Below are 22,559 nucleotides of genomic sequence, written 5' to 3'. Positions count from 1 at the left end.
CGCTATATTAGGGTTTTGTTCTGCAATTTTACAAAAACTACGTCAATCCGTGTGTGAAAACCCGTTAGAAAGTCTCTACCAACCAAAATGCAAGTACAGACGCAGTCCGAACCTACCACCACAGGGTAGGTTTGTAACTGGCATATTTCTGGTACTAGGTCACATCACTTTACAGTTGTGTCATCTTTTGAGTATGAAAGAGAATGGCATACGAAAATAAAATGAAATAAAATAGAACAGTGAAAGATAAATTTAGTAAAACTGAAAACAAATATGAAAAGGGTAAAATTGTACTCAAGAATCTTTCTTTTCACTTCGTTATTCATTCACTTTTTCTTTTAAAAGTCAATGAGCTTCTGTGCCTAAAAATACGCCAACACAAAAACACAGAAACACAAAAGTGACATTGTGTATGTAAATGCTTGCATAGGAGACGACCTCATTCTTCTTTTATTCACGTTTACAGAGACAACATAAACAAGTATTTTACACAGACATACACACACAGATGTATGTAAATAACCACGCGTATCAGTATTGGAGTATATTGTGTTGTGATGTTTTCCTCTTGCCAGCGGCAGGTTAATTACAAGCCTGACACTTGAGCATCCTTTATTCAAAACAACAACAGCATCACTAACAGCACTAACAGCAGCAGTAGCAGCAAATTTCATGCATGATGTCACACTTAAAGCTCACTCTGGCATGATTATGTCAACTGTTTTAAGAAAGTGCTCCATGCTCCATTCTCCGTATTCCGTGTTCGGTGCTCGGTGCTCGGTCCTCGGTCCTCGGTACTTTATGTTACTACAACACTCTTGAGTTAACATTTCTTCTGTTTTTCTTTCTGTTTTTTGGATTACATCACCACTAAGTTAACGATGATGCAGTTGCGAATGCAGATGACGATGACGATGACGATGCGCCAATGGTTCCCTTTGATTGTCTGGCTTCACAGTTCTAATTGAAATTTTGTGCCGAAACGACGTATTCCACGCTGTTACAAAAAGTATTTTAAATCAGTAAATAAGCAAAACTAAAAAAAACTAAAAAAAACTAAATAAAAATATAAAACCGAAACTGAAACCAAAACTAAAATTAAATGTAAATTTGCATATAAAAAACAAACGAAAATGATTTGCGTTGTTTATTCAAATAACTGAAAAGAAACCAAATTTTGCAACTACTTAAAAATCCTTTTACAAAACAGAAAACGGAAAACAGAAAATACAAAGTAGAGGACAAAAAGCAACTTAAGAAATATAAAAAGTGTTAATTTGGATTTATGTAAATTTATCCTTAGCAAGAAAAGTGCAGAAATAACAGAAATAACACTCTCAGTTCATACTCAACCTTCCCTGGCCACTTACGCAAAACTTCAATTTAATTAATTCGTCATGTAATTGTGCATAATTTAAATTTGAAAAACCAAAAATATTTATGCAATATTTATACATCTATACATACAAGAAGGAATTCATCCCTAATTAAAAACAATTTCAATTTCCTCGTATCCTTTAAAGATGCTATTACATGTGCCCCTACTCCACGAAATTCATAAAACCATTAAATTATATTAAACATAATAACAAAAAAATAATAAATTTGAGTTTCCAATAAGTGGAAAAGCTATTGAGACGCAAGGCACCGAAGGGGAATGTTTCCAAATTTTAAATACTCGCTTGTTAAAAAGGGCAACATTTTTCATGTATTCGCATGTAGGCGAACTCCTTGAAACACACAACCTACACATACATGCATTGAAAGTCATTTTCAATTCCCAGCTTCGATACGAATCGCATGAGTAATGATGCGTCGAATATATTTCAACTTGGTTGCGATATGAAAAAGAACTAAATTTTATTATTATTTTTTAATTGCGTGCTCTTGGCTTGCTTATGCGTGTCGTTTATTTCCTCCACAAACACTTGAATACACACAAATCCTCATCCAAGCACATCGAATCCGCGATACTTATACGCCATGTAGTACAGATGCATACATGCATACATGCATACATGCATGCATGCATAAAATATTATTTTATACTATTTGCACTCTTTGCTTTAACCTTAACCAACTTTTCGACACTGTTCTTAACATTTCAGATCGAAATGCGACGCAATTGTGGCAACAAAATTGTTGAAGAGGACGAGGAGTGCGATTGCGGCACCTTCGAGGAATGTGCACTGGATCCTTGCTGCGACGGCATCACGTGCAAACTGAAATCGGAGGCACAGTGTGCCAGCGGTGCGTGCTGCGACCAATGTCGTGTAAGTTCTCCATCCTTCTGCCATAGGCAAGTGCGAGAAGTGTTGTAGTTGGTGCCTTTTATTGAGATTACAGCTGCGGGCTTTGCCGAACAGAAACAACAATATTTTTATCTCATATTTGTGCTTGCCATAATATTAATTTTATAACTTTTATTCCTTCTTATGCCTTAAATCCTCTCCCCTTTTTAATTGTTGGATGACTTGCACTTTATGCAAACAGCTCAGATCGAAGGATTACATTTGTCGCGATTCGCATAATGAATGTGATTTACCGGAATATTGCGACGGCGAAAACGGCCACTGCCCAATCGATGTGTATAAGAAGAATGGCTCACCATGTGGACACACGAAGGCCGGAGTATCTGGTAAGTACTGAAATTGTTTTAATTTTTTTTAATTTTTGAAAAAAAAAATCAAAAAATAATATGTCCCAAAGTATGCGGTAATCAAGTCATCTCGATGCCAATGTATATCGTCGTAATCCTGTGGCAATAATTTAAATTGCATAATTTAATTCAGAAAGATAATTTCCGCACCATACAATGAAATAAAAACAGATTTGTATTGCAAATAATAATAACTTCATCAACTATGACTAATCATACATGTGTAACAATTTCAGAATGTGTTTTAAAATTAAAAAATCCTTTAATATTTTACGAATTTCGATTCAAACTAAATTAAATACCAGCGTATACATATAAAAAATATTTTCAACTAACTTAGAAGAGCATTAAAATATAGATTATATTTATTTATTTTAAGGCTACTGCTTCCAAGGCGATTGTCCGACATTAAATTTGCAATGTGAATCCATTTGGGGTTATGGAGGCTCAGCAGCGGATCGCCAGTGCTACGAACAATTCAACTCAAAGGGTTCTATTAATGGTCACTGCGGACGTGATGCGAATGATCATTACATAAAATGTGAACCAGAGTAAGTAGAAGCCATCCGAACTATAAACTCCAGTTTGGAACACGCTTAAAACGAAATCAAAACCAACATCCCACTATTTGCCTACTATAACAAACTGAAACTTTATATGTATTTAAATGTTTTCTTCTAAATTGTGCTTAATCTAGAAATGTACAGTGTGGCACACTACAGTGCAAAGAAGGTGAACGTCAGCCGATTAACGATGGTATCGATCAACTTTACTCAAGAACAATTATCTCGATTAAAGGATTGGAATATGAGTGCAAGTGAGTATGATACATTTAAACGCTAGTTATTTACTCTTGCAGTTATAGCAGTGCAAGAAGAGGTATCATTACTATAAGATGCGAATTGCGAGGTGAAATATAACAAAACCCAATCATTATTAAATAGTTTAGGAATGTGAAATGTAGGTTGCAGTGGCACTTCAAACATAACAATGTACATTCAGTAAATTGAAAGCCTTGCACACTACAAGAGATTCGATACTTATTCAGCATTTACAAAATCAAATTTAAATGCACTTACAAAATAATAGTATTGTATTTTAAGATTAATTATAACACAACAATTGTCATAAACTATTAATCAGAATATTTGAAGAACATACCATAATTGTATCTACAGTATTGTAATAATAAAATAATTTTAAATTTTAAAGTCTAGGAAATTGTTATTCGCCAAGTATACATTTAATTTTATTTTGATCATTTTAGAGCCACAAGTGGACAGGTTGGTTCCAATGAATATCCCGAACATGGATTAGTGAAGGATGGTACACCTTGCGGGGATAACCTTATTTGTTTGAATCAAACATGCGTCAGTCTCTTTCCCCACATCGACCAAACGAAATGCCCCAGTAACAAACAGGGTCAGGAGTGTTCAGAACGTGGGGTAAGATTTTGCGGGTTACAAAATATAAAATCAAATTAAACCATTTTAATAAACGAATTTTTGCAAATGCTTATAACAATCACAAATAAACACTAATTGAAAGTAAATAATTTCGAAAGCTGGTTCGTTTCATGAATTCGAAAATGAATGTTAAACGAAATCGCCTTTGAAATCATCATAAAACCACATCAGCACCACAAATCTAAAAACATTTTTGCCGCCACAGAAAACAGCACTCCAGAGCTGCAGGGCAACAAAGCCAAACCACTATGAGCAACCATTTCACCTGATTAATCCATCAACATGGAAATAATGTAATAAATATTCCCATAAATATAAAATAAATACGTATTCAGAACATTTGAAGCTAAGGGAACTATTAGAAACAGATATGTGAAAAGTTAGAAAAAATTTTAAAGAATTGAAATAGCTATAATCCAATTTATTTCATTTAACGAAAGATTTAAATCAATTGAATAGTAAATATTAACATTCTACCTTCTAATTTTATGTCAAATTCTCTTTACATTTTGGGACGGCTTAAACTACCAAGAATTACAATGAATGCTCTCAAAGAAAAAACCTTTTATCTATAATACTTCTTCTGATACTGCATAAAAACTATTTCTAAATTGAAAAATAATAAACACTAAGTTGATAGCATTCCATATTACTGAATTGCTTACTAATTCGACACATAGACTTTTCGGATATCTAAAAAAACTTTATAAGCCCATCTGAATCTATATCGATTCACTAAAACAACGTACCCAACGTTATTGTTTTCAACTATATATAGAATTAGAGTTCAATTCTAATTGAATCCTATTAGGAATATCTTTGAAAATAAAATAATAACTGACACTACCACAATTAACTAGGCCCGTACAAATTATCCCTAACAAAGAAGTCTTTTACCTCATTTGGGTCTAGAGTTCGTTGTAAATTCAAACATAGGATTAATTCCTTTATTTAACAATACTTTGTCACGTAGTTTGTCAGGAATTTAAGACCTACTATGTTGAATCAATGACAGCATTTCTTCTCAATAATGATGAAACCAGATTTCTTTATTATAGTCAATTATTATAATGATATCTGATAAAACATTTTAAAACTAAAATAGCAAAAATTAAATAGATGCGCTGTGATTTTCAATACTTGATTTTTCATTTACTTCGAAACAATATAATCCGAGATATTAACCTAAAGTGCGCTCTTATGCCACTAGAAGCATATTTATAATAATAATTTCGATATTTAATATTAAATAAAAACAAAGTATTAATATTGTATATTGACATGCATTAATTACACAACAAGTAATGGCATGTAATTAAAATGTACTTAAACTCACTTGAACGTAAATACATTTTCATGTTGTACGCCACTTAAACGCGTGTTGGACAACATGCAACACAGCGCTAACGAGGGCCAGGCGCGCGGTACACAGGGCATACATGGGCCACGGAGGCATAAGGCGCCTCCCTAAATAATTAATATTAAATTTTTTATTTCGCTTGTATAAATTGGGATGCTTGAATTGTATTTCGCAGGTTTGCACCAACACGAACCGCTGCTTCTGCGATATGGGCTGGGGCGGCATCGACTGTAGTTTAGTTGTTCTATTGACCACACCACTGCCAACCGAAGCACTACCAACGCAAGAAAACACAATCAAAATGGAGAAGAAGGAGACACCATATGGTAAGATAAGCACATTCCCAAGCCAATACATACCCGTTTCTGATTATACCCGATATTGATGGTTGCGTACATACATCCCAAAGAAAATTTTTAGATACATGGGATATGACAATGGTAATCATCGGACATACAACGAATACTTTTAGATCTTATGTAAATCTTAATTGACTACCTCTTCGGCATTCATACTTAACCTATTTGTTATATTAAATATGTACAGTTGAATGCATGATGTACAGAAAAGTTCGTTAAGGACTATTAATGATATATATGAAACTCTAAAGAGTTTGTTTTAAGAAAAGAAATTTTTTGGATTTGTCGAACGTTTCGACTAAAAATGAAACTTTTACAACCAATTTCTTTCATATATTTTTTTTATTTTTAAGCATTAAATACAATTTATACACATTGTAATGTTTAAATGCATAGAAAGCAATGAGTTTTAAAATAATTTTGGGTCTGTGTGAAACACTAAATTAAATCTTAAAATTCTTAAAATCTTGAATTATTTTTAAATTTACATGCCTTGGAAGAATTGAAATTAAATAAATTTAATTGAAAATTATATTTCATATTATAATTTCATTTTAATGTTTATCCCTAAGTTCGAGTTTCAACAAAGTAAATTCGTACGGTAACTAGTGACAACTTTCTCTGAAACTTTGAAACCACCTTAGCTCCCCTTTCAATTATTCTTCTACAGGATTTTGAATTTCAATGTAAATCGCTTCTATTTTAAAGTAGAATTGAATAAAAGTGCAATAATTGACTAAAATTATCAGTCAATTGGAATTTTAAATACTATCAAATAATCAGTCTCTTTTATACTCAGTTTAAATGGTCTATCTATGAAAGCCTAGACAGTTTAAACTTGTTCCATTACTTCAAAATTAATATCCTTTATAAGTTTAAACTATTTAATCTTATTTATTCTTGGTACTGCTTGTGGTAGTATTTCAAATCTTTATTAATAGTACTTTTGAATTGAATCACTGGATCTATCCGACATTAAAAGCTAATGAAATTCAATTTTAAAATACTCAAGTTTGACCGAATTCTTTTCAGAAATTGGTTAAAATCGAATAACTAATGGATATAGGGCAATACAAATACCTTTTATTATGTCTCGAGGCAAATAAATTATAAAAATAATTCAAATAGTCCAAAAAAAAAAACAAAAAAAAATTAAATAAAAAATTAAAAAACATTGTAAACAAATCGAAAAACCTATTCCAGGCACCTCAGATCAAAATAGGATCAGCACATTGTTCATGGTCATCATGTTAACCATTATCGTCAAATGTGTCTTCATTAGTTTCGCAACTCTGGCGGTTTGTTACAGGTAGAGTACCAAGCAAATTTAATCAAAAACTTAAACAAATCAAATTTTAACAAATTCATAAATAATATGAACTCAAAATTTTTACTTAATAAAATTGGATTATTTTTTTCAATCAGTCAAGAATCTCGTTTAGGGAAGCTAAACAATATATCAACTTTTTTTTTTCATTTTTTCAAAAAAGCCAAAGCCACATTAAAGTTTTTTTTTTTAAAGTTATTTCGATAAAAATTTTTTTATATTGAATGTTACGCATTTATTATGTTTTTTCTTTTATTTTCGAGTTTATTTAAAGTTTGTTTGTTTTTCACGCACAATTGAAAATTCCTTACATTGACAATCGAAGAACTTTGGAAAACACTTTTCAGTTTTTATTCACACCAAATACGACAAATAGAAGAATAACTTTGCTTGGTTTTCTGTCCTTTTAATGTAAATACGCGTAACGTATGTAAATGTTAATATTTATAAGTGTGTTAGTGTATATGCTTAATTATGTATTTGTTTTAAAATACTTTCTCTGTGTGTATTTATTGTATTTGTGAATTCTATAAAAGTAATTCGCGTGCTCTTGTATATGTGCATACCACAAAGCACAAATCTATACAATTTTGTGCATGTGTGTGTATGTGAGCGGACAATCTTTTCCAATAGAGCTCAACTACAGCTCAATTAATGTCATTGATTCGTTTGCCATTGTGTTTATGTTTTTTTCTTATTTCTGTTTTGTTTATTGTAAACATACATTTGCATTAGAATATGTTAATATGTGTGATTTGGAGTGTTGTGATTGTATGTGTGTTGCTCACATCCTAAAAACTATAAAGACTATTTATTCAGAGTATTATTTGAATTAATAAAAGGCTTAAAAAACCACCGTATCTGTCCGTGTAGTGCATCATTAGCAAATGCGGAATGACGCTGTGTCCAATGTTGTCCAATGTGTATACGAACATGTGACCACTTTGGCAGGCATTGAAAGACAACAAATAATTGAACATAATAATCCTCGCAAGCAACACCCCGTACCCTCATTCGCATCTGACTAAATCAGGTGCTGTGCGAGTATTTTAAAGTAGACACCTAAGCATATTTTTCTTTGTAACTATGTACTAATATTCAACGAATTTCTCTAATAGAAATAAACTTGAAATTATAATGTCTGTTAGTTTCTCTGATCAGTAAAAAATTATTATTATGTTCAAGTTTGTTGAGTCAGTGCACTTGAGCACTTTTACTCTTTCTTAACTCGAGTTATTTTCATAACCCTTTTCTGTGTCTTGACTGGATTACTGTTTATCTCTTCATCAGACTCGGCAATAACTGACCTCAGATCTGCATACCTCCCCGAGGAGCCTGTAACCATTCTAATGATGTAGTTAATATGGAATACGTTTTAAGTGTCTTTTAGGTGCATATTTGTAGCAAACAGTTACTACTGCATATTTTAATTATATTTTTAAATTTAAGTCCTTTGCGCAAACGGAAGATTAATTATTTTCTAATTATTCTCATATTGATCAGTTTGCATAGCATATACAGAGCTTTTCAGCATCATTAGAACTGGATACTCAAAAAATTAATATTTTCAGCAGACCCTATTCAATATAGTTGCGATTTGATATCACAATAAAAGCAATAAAGAAATATTTCCATGAAGTGTTTTAGCTAAATTCAAGAACCCACAAGTGAACTATTTTCGTTAGAAACTTTGGACCACAATTGTTAAAGAATATATTATGAATAAAATTTACCTGAATGGTCTGCAATATTGTGATTCCTTGATTGCACATGTAAAAATATCTTATTATTTAATTATTACTTGTTTATTTAATTGATTTATAAATCAAAATTCCAGCTTAGGAATGATCACTTAAAACAGTTATAATTTTCAATTGCTTAAATCAATTGCTTATATATCTGTTTGGACTAGTAAAAGTAAAATAATAACTTAAAATTGGTCTATATGAAAATCGTTTTAGTGTAATTTGTATTTTAAGCCATAGGAACAAGATGAGCTCTATATCTACCATACGATTTCTCAGTATCATGCATGCATTTTATTATATATATATCGGTTTAAGTTTACATCGGTTAATATATTTTTAAGTGTTTTATAAAATATTTGGCGTAAGTGACATAAGCGTGTACAACTCGCCTTTAATGTACTCATATTGATGTTGTTCACTATTTTAATAAGCATTACTCTGTGTATAACTCGTATGTACTTGCTGTTTACTGTACTATTAAGTGTTATATTTTATTTGCTTCATTTAATTTGTTTAAAACTCATCTGACACTCTACACACTCTGCAATCAAACATGCCAACAAGGAAACTACACGCCACTGCACACATTACAAGTGCTGTACCCTAATGAACATGTTATGCCTATGCATGCCTCGGTGTACGCTACACATAAGCATTTTACGGTGGTCGGTGACAGCAGTCATCTACTTATGTACTCTGACTTATATTATTAAATATTTCAAGCACTAAAACATAACCTGAGGATTACCATTGTCATAGTCTATCTTGAGAACGCCCATTGAGAGGCGTGTTGCGTACGAGCAACTTTGAAAAACTATCGCTAATTTATTTTATTTCTTTTGAACAATTTATGGCTATCAACATTGCGCAATGCAACAACAACAATGGATTTGTTATCGCTCCAACTTAATTATCTTCGATTTGATTATATAAAAATGCTCTAAATAATAATGCCTTTTAATAATTTAATTGAATAATAAATACAAATACAAATGACAAATTGAACAATTTAACAATTTAATTAAACAAATTGCAAACTCATGTGAAACTCGTATAGAGAACTACCACGGCTCAAATACAGTATTCTTAGTTGGTGTACTAATGTCAGTTGTTGGGTTCGTTTTTGTAACATTCACCATGATGGCACTGTGCTACAGGTCAGTTGTAGTACATAGAAACTTCTCCCTGTGTCTGAGGTTAGTTGAAAAGAAGTAATGAAAAAGTAAATACAAAAACTAAAACAACAACAAAAGTAAAATCAAAATTTTATTTCGTTTTTTATTCAAAGTTAACGATAATTCTAATATTTGGTTTCAAGCGAATGCAACAGAACTGCATTCCTGCAAGATAATTTATTTATTTTGATTTCATAACATAAATTTTACAGAAATCGTTTTCACCAAAAATCTAATACATACAACAACTACAAACACTAAACTAACACATTGCCAGACCAGTTACACATCAAACACTTACAAAACCATACATCTACAGACTCTTCCTATGCAAACTGCTCACCCAAGTACTGAACTTAACACTTCTTCTCTTTTTTTTTCCTTCTTTCTTTCTTTCCATCTTCATAAGTAGTTCTAATTCAATATGTTTTAAGCATATATTGATTAATTTTTATTTTTCAGATTTTCATTATATTCCCTATAATCGCCTCTCCCTCCCTCTGTAAATACTTCATTCCGTACTTCCCGCTCACATCGTGTTTATTTCGTATTTCGTAATTCCATGCCATAAGATTTGTAGATACAATTTTTTATTTCGATTCTTGTAAATCATACCCGTACTAGCTTCATATTCATTTCTGAACTTTTGTATTGATGTTGTAATTTCCACTACGAAATTTGTGTACAGTAATGTAATGTAGTACTTAACAAATATTTGACAATTTATGTTTTTTACCAACTTCTTCTCTTACCAACTGTTTTTATTATTCTTTTGATCTTTAAAAAATCATTAAAATTGTTTTAAATTTTTTCCCGGAAAACAATAAGGCTGAACCTATAATCCGGCTGCATAGCGTATCGCCTTCAAATAGTTTTATTTTGTCCAGGTCATATCCCCACAACTCGAATGAAGAGCGAAGAGTTTTCTAAATAAGATTTCTCCTTCATTTCTCCTACTTTCAAAGGATTGAAATGGACTCAATTAGAGAGCTGTTAACATTACAAGTAAAATTACCAATGCAACAACTCCAATTTATTTCAAATAATTTTTTATATGTAGAAGTCAAAAGCTGTAGCGCAATCCCGTGCTGCGTTCATATTCGCAACTCCTTAGTTATCCCAATTATGTTGTATAATCCATACAAGAATCTTACCACTTATCAATCACCCTCTCACCCTGTCAAAAGAATAATTTCCGTCGAACGTTCATTTTGATCACAATTTTTTATGTTCAAGAATTATTATTTCTTTCCTGAAAAAATTGTTTCTTATCACTAAATTGCTGACTTAAGGACTCTATCATTGTACCTCATTAGAGAACTTCATTATACGTTTTCACGCAAATCCGACAGATATATCGAAAGCAATCCCATACAACGATTTTAATTTCCATTTGTGCATTTCAAAAATTTCCTAAGTTTATAAAATAAATAATGTCTGAAATTTCCTAAAAAATTATAAAATTTAAAAAGAACGAAGAGAAAAAAATTTTTCATTACTACTTTTGTCGTCATTGTGACTGTTAGCATCTATGTAGACTCAGTTCAACTAAGTTAAATACTGGAATGTATGCATTACTCTACTCTAGACTAGAAGTATTTAAGAATAAAATACTTACAACATCTAAGTTAACTACTAGAACTTAAGAATTTAGCATCGTACACTTCGTATTTGCATACATAGATGATATCTTTTCTGAAAGATAAAACCAAAACAATAATTGAATTAGTACATAATCAGTTTATTAGGGGTAACTCCCAAACATATGAAGTCACTTCCAAGTCAGAGAACTATGATACGTCACACCATGTCTACAGGTAAGTACTTTTAAAACATTTTATTTGTCACATTTATAAAAAAACGTTGCTTGAGATTGCCAAGGCTTTCAAAATTATTATACATTTTTTTATGCATAACAAAAACAAGGACCAAGTTAAACTCATGCATGTCCTGAATTCAATATATCATCACTGATAGTCGCCTTAATCGTATTGGACTCTTTAACCATTGCTTAATACGATATATTAAGCTAAATCTAAATTATTTATTCATAAAAGTTGAATAGTTTGTCAGCGCAACCAAAGTATACTAACTTCCAAACTGAGTGTTAGAGTCGTCAGTATACTTGAACAGTACTCAGTTAGTATATATGATATTACCTACACTGTAAAAAATCCAAATTTTTTGTTCATACAAGTGGAGTAGTTTGTCAGCGCAACCAAAAGTATATTATCTTCCAAACTGATTGTTTGAGTTCGTGAGTATACTTGAAGAATACTCAGTTAGTATATATGGTACTGCGTACACTGTAAAAAAATATATATGACCTCTTCAATGTGTCGGCAATCGCAAAATAGCGGCAAAATAGCAATTTGGAAACAGAATTGTTACAGTTAACATATATAGCTTCTTGATTTGAAATTACTAATTATTCAAAATCGATTACATTTTTCTTCTTGAAATCGATATGCTTTTCATAATTATGAAACAGTATAATTAAGGATAATTATGCATAATTATGGATCTCTTCAGGGATGCATGTCTTTCCAGAGTTTTCAAGATTTTCCAGAATTTTGTTTTAAGTTCAAAAAACATACCTGAAATACGACAATAGTTGATAGGCTCAACTATGCCCCTTAGTAAATTTTTATCACAAGTACGCGTGTATGTAGCGTACGAGATACGCTTAACATACTGAGTCCATTTAGTCCACATTGATTTGTTAGCTTTTCACAGACACATCAACATGGAACAATCTGTGCAATTGTCAGCGTGAAATGGGAAACGGGAAACGGGAAACGTGAAGTGCAGTAGTTTTTGCGTTTTTGTTGTTTGTGGGTCAAAAATAAAACTCAAAATTATGCTTTTATTAATTTTTAATTGCCGAATCAATTTTAATAAACATTTTCATTATTACGAGCACATAATGAAAAGAGGCAAATTTATGGCATTTTTTAAGCCACTGCACAGAAACAATTTCAGATAAAATGAAAAAATAATTGAATAAATTTAATTACTTTTCCACGGTTTTTTTAATTGTCGCAGCAAATGAAGTGTGATTTCATGTGCATTCAATTAATGTTTCTATGAAATTCAATTATATAATTAGTTTGGATTTTGCGAATTTTTATAATTGTACACATAATTCATTTAACTGCATTTAAACACGAGAATTCAACGTCTGCGAGGGCAGGACAATAATGCCTGCCAGGGACAGTTAATGGGGTCGGTAAGGTTCAGAAATCTGCAGAACCTTCAAAACCGAATTCCCAAACACATTCCAAATTCAATTTTAAACAATTTAATTAAGTCACATGTTTAGTTAATTTGCCGCTGTTATTGTGTTATTGTGTTATTTTATTATTAAATAATTTTATAATTTTTCGGCCATGGCAGTTCTGAAAGCCTTCACTTCATTATATGCGTTTAATATGCATTTTATACGCAATGCAACCAACAAAAAGGGCCAAAAGTGCGTAAGTATGTCCTTCTGTTTTCAATTAAAATTTTTTGTAAAAATATTTCATTTTATTTAAGCTAGTTTTTATTTAATTTTGCAAAAAGTAGTTACTATAATCCAAATATGTGTTTTTAATTGGACCGGGGAGCATACTTTTATATATGTATAGTTGTATGTGTCTACATATCTTATGTAATTTATGTATATAAAGTGCAGCATGTTTAATTATTTGCAATTAAGTAATTTAATCTTTTCCCTTCAAGAGCAAAAAATATTTTTCACAATCAAACATACAACACATGTTAAGTAGCCTGTTTCGAAACTGCATTTTCTGTTTTTTGTTAGTCCTTATTTAGTTAAGTTTTCTTGTTTTATAAGTTAAGTTTGGCAGGAGTTTAGTAGATTGGTAGTGGAGTAGCAGTTAGTGTCTGTTTAGCTTTGGTAGGCCGACAATGCCTACATAAGCTCTAACAGTACCAAACTGCAGACTCACCTTAGATAGCAAATAATAAGCAGAATATATTTTGAGTTTTGGTGGTGCTTTCTACTGAGATACTACTTGCAAGCTTCATTCAAAGTGAGAAAAATGAACAACTATACAATATACACACATAAAACATTCAAATTTGATTTGGGTTTTGTTTGTGTATTATCGTATGTACATGAAACGTCAACAACATTATTGCTAATATAACACATATAACAAAACATTTGCATAAACTATAAAAATATAACATATCTCTAAGTAATCTCATACATCAGAAGCAAAGATATCACATCATGAATTCAAGAAAAAAACAACAATTCTATATGCCACATAAAAATGTTTGGAGAGCGGTCAGATTACCAGATCTATTGATAGATGAAGGAATTTTTGACAAAATTTTTTATGTGATTTGGCCTAGTGAAGAAGTAATGATCAATTTTACTAAGGAAAACGGAAAAGCTATGTCAATATCTTTTTACTTTTTAATTAGTTTTTGCTCTTTATTTTCACCAGCCGTGAAATAGATATATTGAATACTAAAGAAAAATAATTTACGAATGCCTTCTTCTATTTAATATTTTTTTTGATGGCAAATCAGCCATCACTAGGCCGCATATTTATTACTACTGAACGTTAGTAATAATCGATCATATTCCTCATCAGTTATGATAGCTCATAACCGATAGATAAGTTTTTCTTTTTACATCAATTTCTTAAGAGACTAAAAGTAACTTAAACTTTTAGCTCTATACGCCATGATGGTCATTACCTTCGACGATTTTGAAATGAATTCAAATAAAGAACTTCCTATACTGTTACAAGGCTAATCTTCGCAAATACCCATATTCCTTGTAATTTACTGATATCCGCATTATGGATAGATACATACATTTATGCACTCAAAGTGCTTAATAATAAGAAATTATTTCTCCCTAAAACCTAATTACTGAATTTCTGTGTATGTTAAAAAAATTTAATAGTGAAGTTAAATAAATTCAAAAAGATTTTAAGTTGCATTTCAAAGTTCATAAATTTCCACCTAAAACACTCAGAAAATAATTCGAAAATCACAGAACTCATTCAAAATTCTTTCTTTGTTTATTTCATTAAATATTTTTATTAGAATTTTTTGTTTGAAAATAAAAATCTATGAATAATTCACAACTCTAATCGAACTCATTTTTACTATTCAAATTTCATATAAACAAAAACAAATTGTTTCCTCCTGAAAACTCAAATCAAACTTAATCGAAAATCACCGCATTTCCTATATAACAAAACAACAAAAAATAAATAATAAAAAACAATAAATAAAATTAAATAATTATACAAAATGCCACCTTAACTACAAAACAAATATTTACAATACCATAACGAATATATATACATATGTATATATATATATATATACATATATATATATACAAAATCTGTAATAAACTATATACAAAAATGCACCAAAATGCATTTAATCAATAAATTTAAAATAAATGTGGACGGTTTTTATCGATAACGAAAACGGCAACAGGCGAAAGACCACTACTTTAAAGTACGATCCACCATACTCAAAGAAACCAATCGCCAAGGGATATGGCGGTGCTGGAACTGCTGCAAACCATCATTCCGTTGAAGAGGTTTCATTGGATGGTTCCGGCAAATTGGTTTATGCAAATCAAGCGGGTTTCAGGTAAGCTAAAGACAAGTATTTCCTTTCTTCCCCTCTTCTCTCCTCTCCTCTCCTCTCCTTTTCTTAGCCAATACATAGAGATTTTACAAGAAAACGAATGCCACAACGAAAGCATTGTCTTTATGATAATAATTGGCTTTGTTTGATTGAATTGTCTTGAAGTATATATATAAATACAATACAGGATATAGAATACAACAAGAAGCATAACATTTTCATTTCAGGGACAAAAGCATACATAGCCGACGTTACACTGCCAGTGGCACCGAGGACGATCAAACGCATTCAGGTAATTTATCTTTGCTTCTCAGCACACTCACTCAGCTCACTTACACCACACACTTTGCATCGCATCTCCTTAGGATACTATTATATTACATCATCATATTAGTTTGCTCACTTGTATCTGTTGACGTTCATCGTTGTGTGCGTCGGTATCCTTTTGTGTATTTTGCTTTCATAATTACGACTAGCGCGTCCACTACCAAGCATTCGTTAACAAGTAGACAGACCATTCCCAATATTCCCAGTGTTGCCCCATTTATCTATATATTATACTACATATATTTATACATTAATATATATGTATATATATATACTATATATACTACTAACAAGTATGCGCACGTGTATGTGTGTTAGTTTAGATGACGAGTTCATATGTGAATGCGAAATTAGATTTGAAATTGATTTTGAATTCGATTGAATTTGTGTTGTGTTGTGTTGTGTTGTATTGTGTTATGTTTGAATGATGTTTTAAGTAATATTACGATTAGATTGCAAATAGACATTTGTTTGTGTTCAGTTAATATATATATCAGGATATTTAGAGACAAACAAGTACTCGTATATATAGACCAGTGCCTAAGCATCATGACAACAACTAAATACTACACAAATTCAAACGACGCATTAGTGAAGACTCCCAGATTAATAAGGAGAACGATTCAAAGTTGGTAAAGTAACCGTTTAAAGATAAAGAATGCATAATCTAAGATATTGCATAGTACAACACCACCTACCCTAACCAACTTCAAATATACAATACAATCCCAATACTGTTAAAATGCTTTATTCGTCAACATCAGTTTTGTTAATCACAATTCAATAGTCATTCCTCCAATTATAGTATGCAAAATAAACAAAATTACTCAATTTACACATTAGACATACGAAAACTTATGTCCACATTGGTACACGTTACCAATATGTTCTTTCTTCGAACGAATCTGATACGACTTCGGCACGAACTCATTACGAAAAGCACTCACGCTTAGCACTTAAAACACAACCAAAACTAAATGCAATTTTCGCGCCATAGCAATCAGCACTCATGCACTACATTTGAATGAACGTCAGCACGCTTCAATGCAAACGCCTTATATTTGACATTTAGGGCAAATCATATCCTTAATGGTGTCTATGTTCTTTTCTTCCTAACACAAAAACAGAAAAAGGCATTCTAAAGAAGCATGGTTATGGCATAATGCACGGCGATCAAATGAAGGATAAGTGGGGCGACGACGGTCAATCTGATAATATGGAGCTAATGGCACAGCAAGATGGAACTCTGGCCTCAACTAGTGGTGCAGCAGTATCTGAAGTTGAGCGCACACTTAAATCGTTAAATGGTTATCATGAGGATATATTGGAGGCATTACGCAATGCAGCCTCCCATCGCGGTACTGGCACTGGCAATACACCTGTTGGCAGCGGCAGCTTGAGTGAAGAGATGTTGAGAAAAACCCTTCAAGATTGTACTTCGGCACAGCTCGGTTATGGTGCTGAGCCTTACAAACGTTCAAGTGGTTCAAAATCAAGTTCCCGCGAGAACATTTGTGATCCGAGCCAAGCGCATGCGGTATTGGTTGAGGGTGGCGGTATGGGAGGTGGCCATGCAGGTCCGATGCTCCATCACCATCGTTCACAACATCAGCTACACCAGCCGCCACCAATGCAACAGCAGCCACCACCACAAGATGAAGATGACGCACCATCCACTGGGCCGCTACGGATAAGAAATCTTGAAGACCTTATACGACAACTTGAACATCACTCATCTAGACATATGAGTCCTAGTGGTTCCGAGGACATTCGAATGTCCGAAACGGAAGCCGATCGCCATTATAGATTAGATAGTTCCGCCGCTTGTAGTGAATCCTCGCAAGGGTTAGTAAATGTTTTGTTATAATTTTTAATGTTATTATTGATGGGGCTGTAGGTGCCTATTTAAATAGATGAAGTATCCTACAAGTAATTTACATTTGCAACTCCTAGGATATCATAGAGTTATTTTAAACGCTCCGCTTGCTTACAGAACTTGCTTGTTTCCATTTTTGTATTCAAGTTTAAAAACTAACACGCTCACTGCTTTATCTTAACTATTTGCAAATTCTAACGTTTCTTACAGGCTTTAGACTGGAATATCTAGTGTGATAAAGGTTGGTTCCATGCCAAACATCAATTGTAACTGAACGCTTAACAATTTAAATAAAAAATAATACGAGTACTTTATAAAAATATTTTATTTAATTAAATTTAAAATTTATTTAAAATAATTTAATAAATAAAGCAAAATATAATAGGCACCTTGTGAATTGCTCCAATTATCGAATCTTTGCTTGTTTTATATACATCATATTCGTTAATATTTTATTTATGCTTTGCTCTTCTCTCTTCCCGTTCAATTTTATCCATCGAACATACAGCTCAACTCAACAATTAGCACAATCACAGAAAACCGCAACAATACATCCGTCTTACAGTCGTTGTCGGCCGCGTTCTGACGAGGAGTCACGGTTCGCTTACGGAAGGTACAGGCATCCCACAACAACCAGTAGACAACATCCTCCGCATCAATCGCATTCACCTCATGCTTTCGGCCATCACACGCATCACTCGCATGCCCACGGTCACGCCACACACGGTCCGCACTCATCGCATCATTCGTCGCACACACATCTCCACCAGGACGATGAAGGCATCTACGAGAGCGCCGACCATCATGAACGCTCGGTAGTAGATCCGCGAGAAACCCCCGATAGTGAAAGGTAGGTGGTCGCACAGATGTCCCTAATTTGATGTGTAGCAGAGCTATCCGCTTCCTCCAAACAAAGTTGCAAAATATTTTCCATGAATTTTCATTTAATTTGCATTTTCATTTTATTTTGTTTTCATTTCGTCTGCTTACCTCTTACCTCTTGCCTCTTGCTTCTTCACTGCTTTAGTTTGCCTTATTTTACGTTTGGATTTGCTTTGGTTTGGTTTAATTTCGCTTGCATTGGTTCGCTTGGCTCGGATTGGTTTGGTTTAGCTTGGCTCACCTCGGTTTGGTTGAGTTTGGATTGATTTCAATACTGCTTAGCCTTTGCAAAGTGCTTATCCTATTGCCCACTGCCCTTTGCCGTTTGCTTTTAGCTTTTAGCTGTTGGCTGTTAGCAGTGCCCGAGTAATGCATTTCTGCTCTGCTTTTGGTTTGGCAAATATGATTTTATAGTGAAATCCCGTTTATTTATTTTTTGTTTGGTTTAACACAACTGAAAATATTCCTTAAATGCTCAACTCGCCAATTAAAGCGTTCCAAGTTATGCAATTTTAGAACCGAAAAAATTTTTCATTTTGAATATAAATTTTATGAGTCCCAAAAAGTTTTCTACTAATAAACAAGGAAACTTCTAACAAGTATGTAAAAATCATATAACCTCACACTGAATCTTCATTAATATTAGCATTAACAATTAAATTATTAATAAGAACCTGAAATAACTAGATCTCCCAAAATTATTTATGCACTTCACATTTTTACTCATTTAAAGTACAACGACGTAGTTTTAAGCTATCGAAAGTCTTACTTTCGACATTAAGAGATAGTTTTTCAAAACTATCGATGAACTTACAATATTCATATCACTTTCAAAAAAAAGAGAGGAATAAAAAAGACTACATTAATATCTATAGTATTGATAAAAAAAATTGCCCAAAACAATAAACGATAAGTGCTTAACGTGTTTACCACCGAAATTCTTCAAAGTTTATTTCCTTCTGATCAAAGAGCTTTGAATTTCTTCGAAGCGATATCACATCGTCTTCTTTCCGAGAACAGAAACAGAGTAGAGTTTTGTCCGTGTCTATATTAAGAGACTAATTTTTAATATAAACTAAAATATTCATAATTCATTGAAGATGAAATGATTTTGTCCATAAATATTGTAAGTATCTATTACTTTTTATTCATTATTTTGAAATATGTTAAAATCAAAAAGGATCAGATGTAATGTAAACGGAAGATTGATGTTAATGTCCATTATATGATAAAAATATAAACTAACATTACTATCGATAGCTCAATCGATTGCTTGTCACTACTACTACGCGGGAATACTAACTTTAGAGAGGAGTACCAAATGATGACACCAACCAATTCGTATCCACTTTTAATTAGTAAATCATATTAGAAGCTACTTTTATTTCAGTTATGTAATACGAAGAATTGAAGACGAAATTTCATACTTAATTAATTAGGATCTTCATTTTGAATAGCCTTTTCGCAGTTTTCTCAACTGTTAAAGAGAAAATATATAATAATTGAAAAAACATATTGTCTTTGCCTTTCTCTCTCGCACACTCCCTCATCCCGTCCCTCTCACTCTTCCCTTCCTTTCCAATTCATGCAACATTAAATAACTTAATAAGTAGACTTATCTTCTCTTTTTACTTTTTCTTTGTATTCCTAAAAATCACCGAATTATTAAATTCCTGCTCCTGTTTCGTAACTAATACTTTTGGAACGACTTTTATAGACTAAATTGAAGAGCTGAAGAAGTTTCAGCTTAGAATGAAGTGCATAAATATGTGAAAGTAGTTGCTTATTCTTCATATTTTTGTAAAATTTGTAACTTTCGATTAAATTATTGATAACTTTTGTCTTTCTCGTTCTTGTTTATTTTCATATTCGATCATCTCCTCGCACATTGTCAATCATCCATCATCGCCCTAACCAAATGTCTATCATTCTGTAATTTCATGTTGTTGTGACAAATGTTGTGATCGAAATATGTAAAAAATAATTAATTTCGTTTTATACTTAATTATTTTTATGTGTTGATTTCCTATTATGTGTCTTATGCCTAACAAATACCGCCTTTCTCCACTTTTTCCTTTTTTGTCCTGTCCAAATTTACATTGTTTTGTTAAAATTTGTTAAAATTTGTTGAAATTTGTTGAAATTTGTTGACATTTGTCTAATTTATTAAAATATGTATCCGTATCCGTAACTCTCTTCGTCTATATTTTGTTTTATTGTTTTTGTGTTGTATTTGTGTTTTGTCTCCATTTTTATGTTATTCCGTGTATCGTTGTTCCTGTTATGATTATTATTTTCTAGTGATGACTTTATTCAAGCTCAACAACAGTTAGCCCGGTGGGCGAGTGAGGATGTGGTATCCGTCGTGGTATTGGATCAGCCGCCACCCGGTACAATGTCGGATTCCCAACAATCCAGCGGCGTCGGACCAATGTCGGCGGCTACAACGAGTACCGTTATCCACCACCAACATCCGCACCAGCACCACGGCGATCATCAATCATCCTCGGCAGCAGTGGCTGCGGCGGTAGCAGCAGCGGCAGTCAACAGCACCTCCATAATGGGTTTGGGGGGCGTGCCAAATGGTATAAGTGTAAGTCAGAGGGACTATTACCCCTCGCCACCCTCAACGGAGACGGAAAGCAGTGGAAGTGTTATACAGCCACACAGCCGACGCATACCTATGCAACAAGATACAAGCCAACAATTGCAGTTGCATCAGCTACAATTGCACCAACAGCAGCAGCAAGGCGACACCAGCAGCAGCAACAACAGCCAATCAGGACAAATAATGGAGAATGGTCGTTATCCGGAATATAAACACTGATAGTATCAAATTTACCAACAACAGCAACACCAAAAACAACAACAACATCAACAACATCAACAACAAGTTCAACTTCAAATGCAACATCAACAAAATTGTCAACAACATTTACAACAACTACAACAATTGCATTTGAACTGAAATTATAAGAAACACTCAAAAGATGAGAAGCCAATCACAAATTCAATTTCAACTGTTCCTCTCTTCGGAGCTTTGGAACAGAAAGAAGATAATTGGCAACATTGAGGTCTGCTGCTGTTGGAAAAGAACACAAACCATGAAACAAACCTTCTTCAATCGGAACTTAAAGAGACGATGTTTGGGAAACCAAAACTTAAACCTAAACCGAAACAGAAAGAGAAAGAGAAAACAAAAACGAAAACGACCGATCTCTTCAATGTGATTTTTGCAAAGTAACGCATTTAAGATTAAATAAAATTTATAAATAGAATAGCACATCACTAGGGCAAAACACAACAAAGAAAAAACAAAAACAAAAACGAATCATAGCCGCAATAAGAGCAAATAGATACAAGCACATAATTCCATAATTAAGAATGTAAAAGCGACTACAACAAAAAACAACAACAAATTAATATTAACTTTATATATAAAGCTTTAAGTCAAACAAAAACTAACACAAATATAAGCTCGCTCACACTCATGCAAATAAATTAATTAAATAGAAAAACAAATTCACAAACAAAACAGATTCAATCGCAGAGACAAAAACAAAAACAAAAACAAAAACAGAAACAGAAACAACACAAAGCAAATAAATGAAAAAATGAAAAAATGAAAAAATGCAAGCACATAAAGGAAATCAAATTAATAATTTCATGCTCAAATCGTAAATGTTCGTATTCATTAATATTGTAAATAATATATATACATTCAATGTAAACATAAACGTACACATATA

The 22,559-nt window shown here is 32.4% G+C and overlaps 1 protein-coding gene across 1 annotated transcript in view; it reads left to right on the top strand.

Annotated features, from left to right (window-relative positions):
• The window catches only part of LOC119667246, a 43,391-nt gene extending 21,667 nt beyond the window's left edge, over nucleotides 1-21,724 (top strand). Inside the window, exons 7-18 of the mRNA XM_038076537.1 lie at nucleotides 2,109-2,273; nucleotides 2,494-2,638; nucleotides 3,039-3,210; nucleotides 3,357-3,476; nucleotides 3,927-4,104; nucleotides 5,661-5,811; nucleotides 9,977-10,076; nucleotides 15,570-15,728; nucleotides 15,953-16,017; nucleotides 17,180-17,897; nucleotides 18,437-18,778; nucleotides 21,112-21,724. Coding sequence (XP_037932465.1) covers nucleotides 2,109-2,273; nucleotides 2,494-2,638; nucleotides 3,039-3,210; nucleotides 3,357-3,476; nucleotides 3,927-4,104; nucleotides 5,661-5,811; nucleotides 9,977-10,076; nucleotides 15,570-15,728; nucleotides 15,953-16,017; nucleotides 17,180-17,897; nucleotides 18,437-18,778; nucleotides 21,112-21,637 — 2,841 coding nt within the window. The 3' untranslated portion in view covers nucleotides 21,638-21,724. The remainder of the gene's footprint in view (nucleotides 1-2,108; nucleotides 2,274-2,493; nucleotides 2,639-3,038; nucleotides 3,211-3,356; nucleotides 3,477-3,926; nucleotides 4,105-5,660; nucleotides 5,812-9,976; nucleotides 10,077-15,569; nucleotides 15,729-15,952; nucleotides 16,018-17,179; nucleotides 17,898-18,436; nucleotides 18,779-21,111) is intronic.
• Nucleotides 21,725-22,559: the final 835 nt, after the last annotated feature.

The sequence above is a fragment of the Teleopsis dalmanni genome, chromosome 1, assembly GCF_002237135.1.
Source record: "Teleopsis dalmanni isolate 2A chromosome 1, ASM223713v2, whole genome shotgun sequence".
In the NCBI taxonomy this organism is placed as follows: Eukaryota; Metazoa; Arthropoda; class Insecta; order Diptera; family Diopsidae; genus Teleopsis; species Teleopsis dalmanni.
Note: the sequence above shows the minus strand (reverse complement) of the source record. Positions and strands in the feature narration are given on the sequence as shown.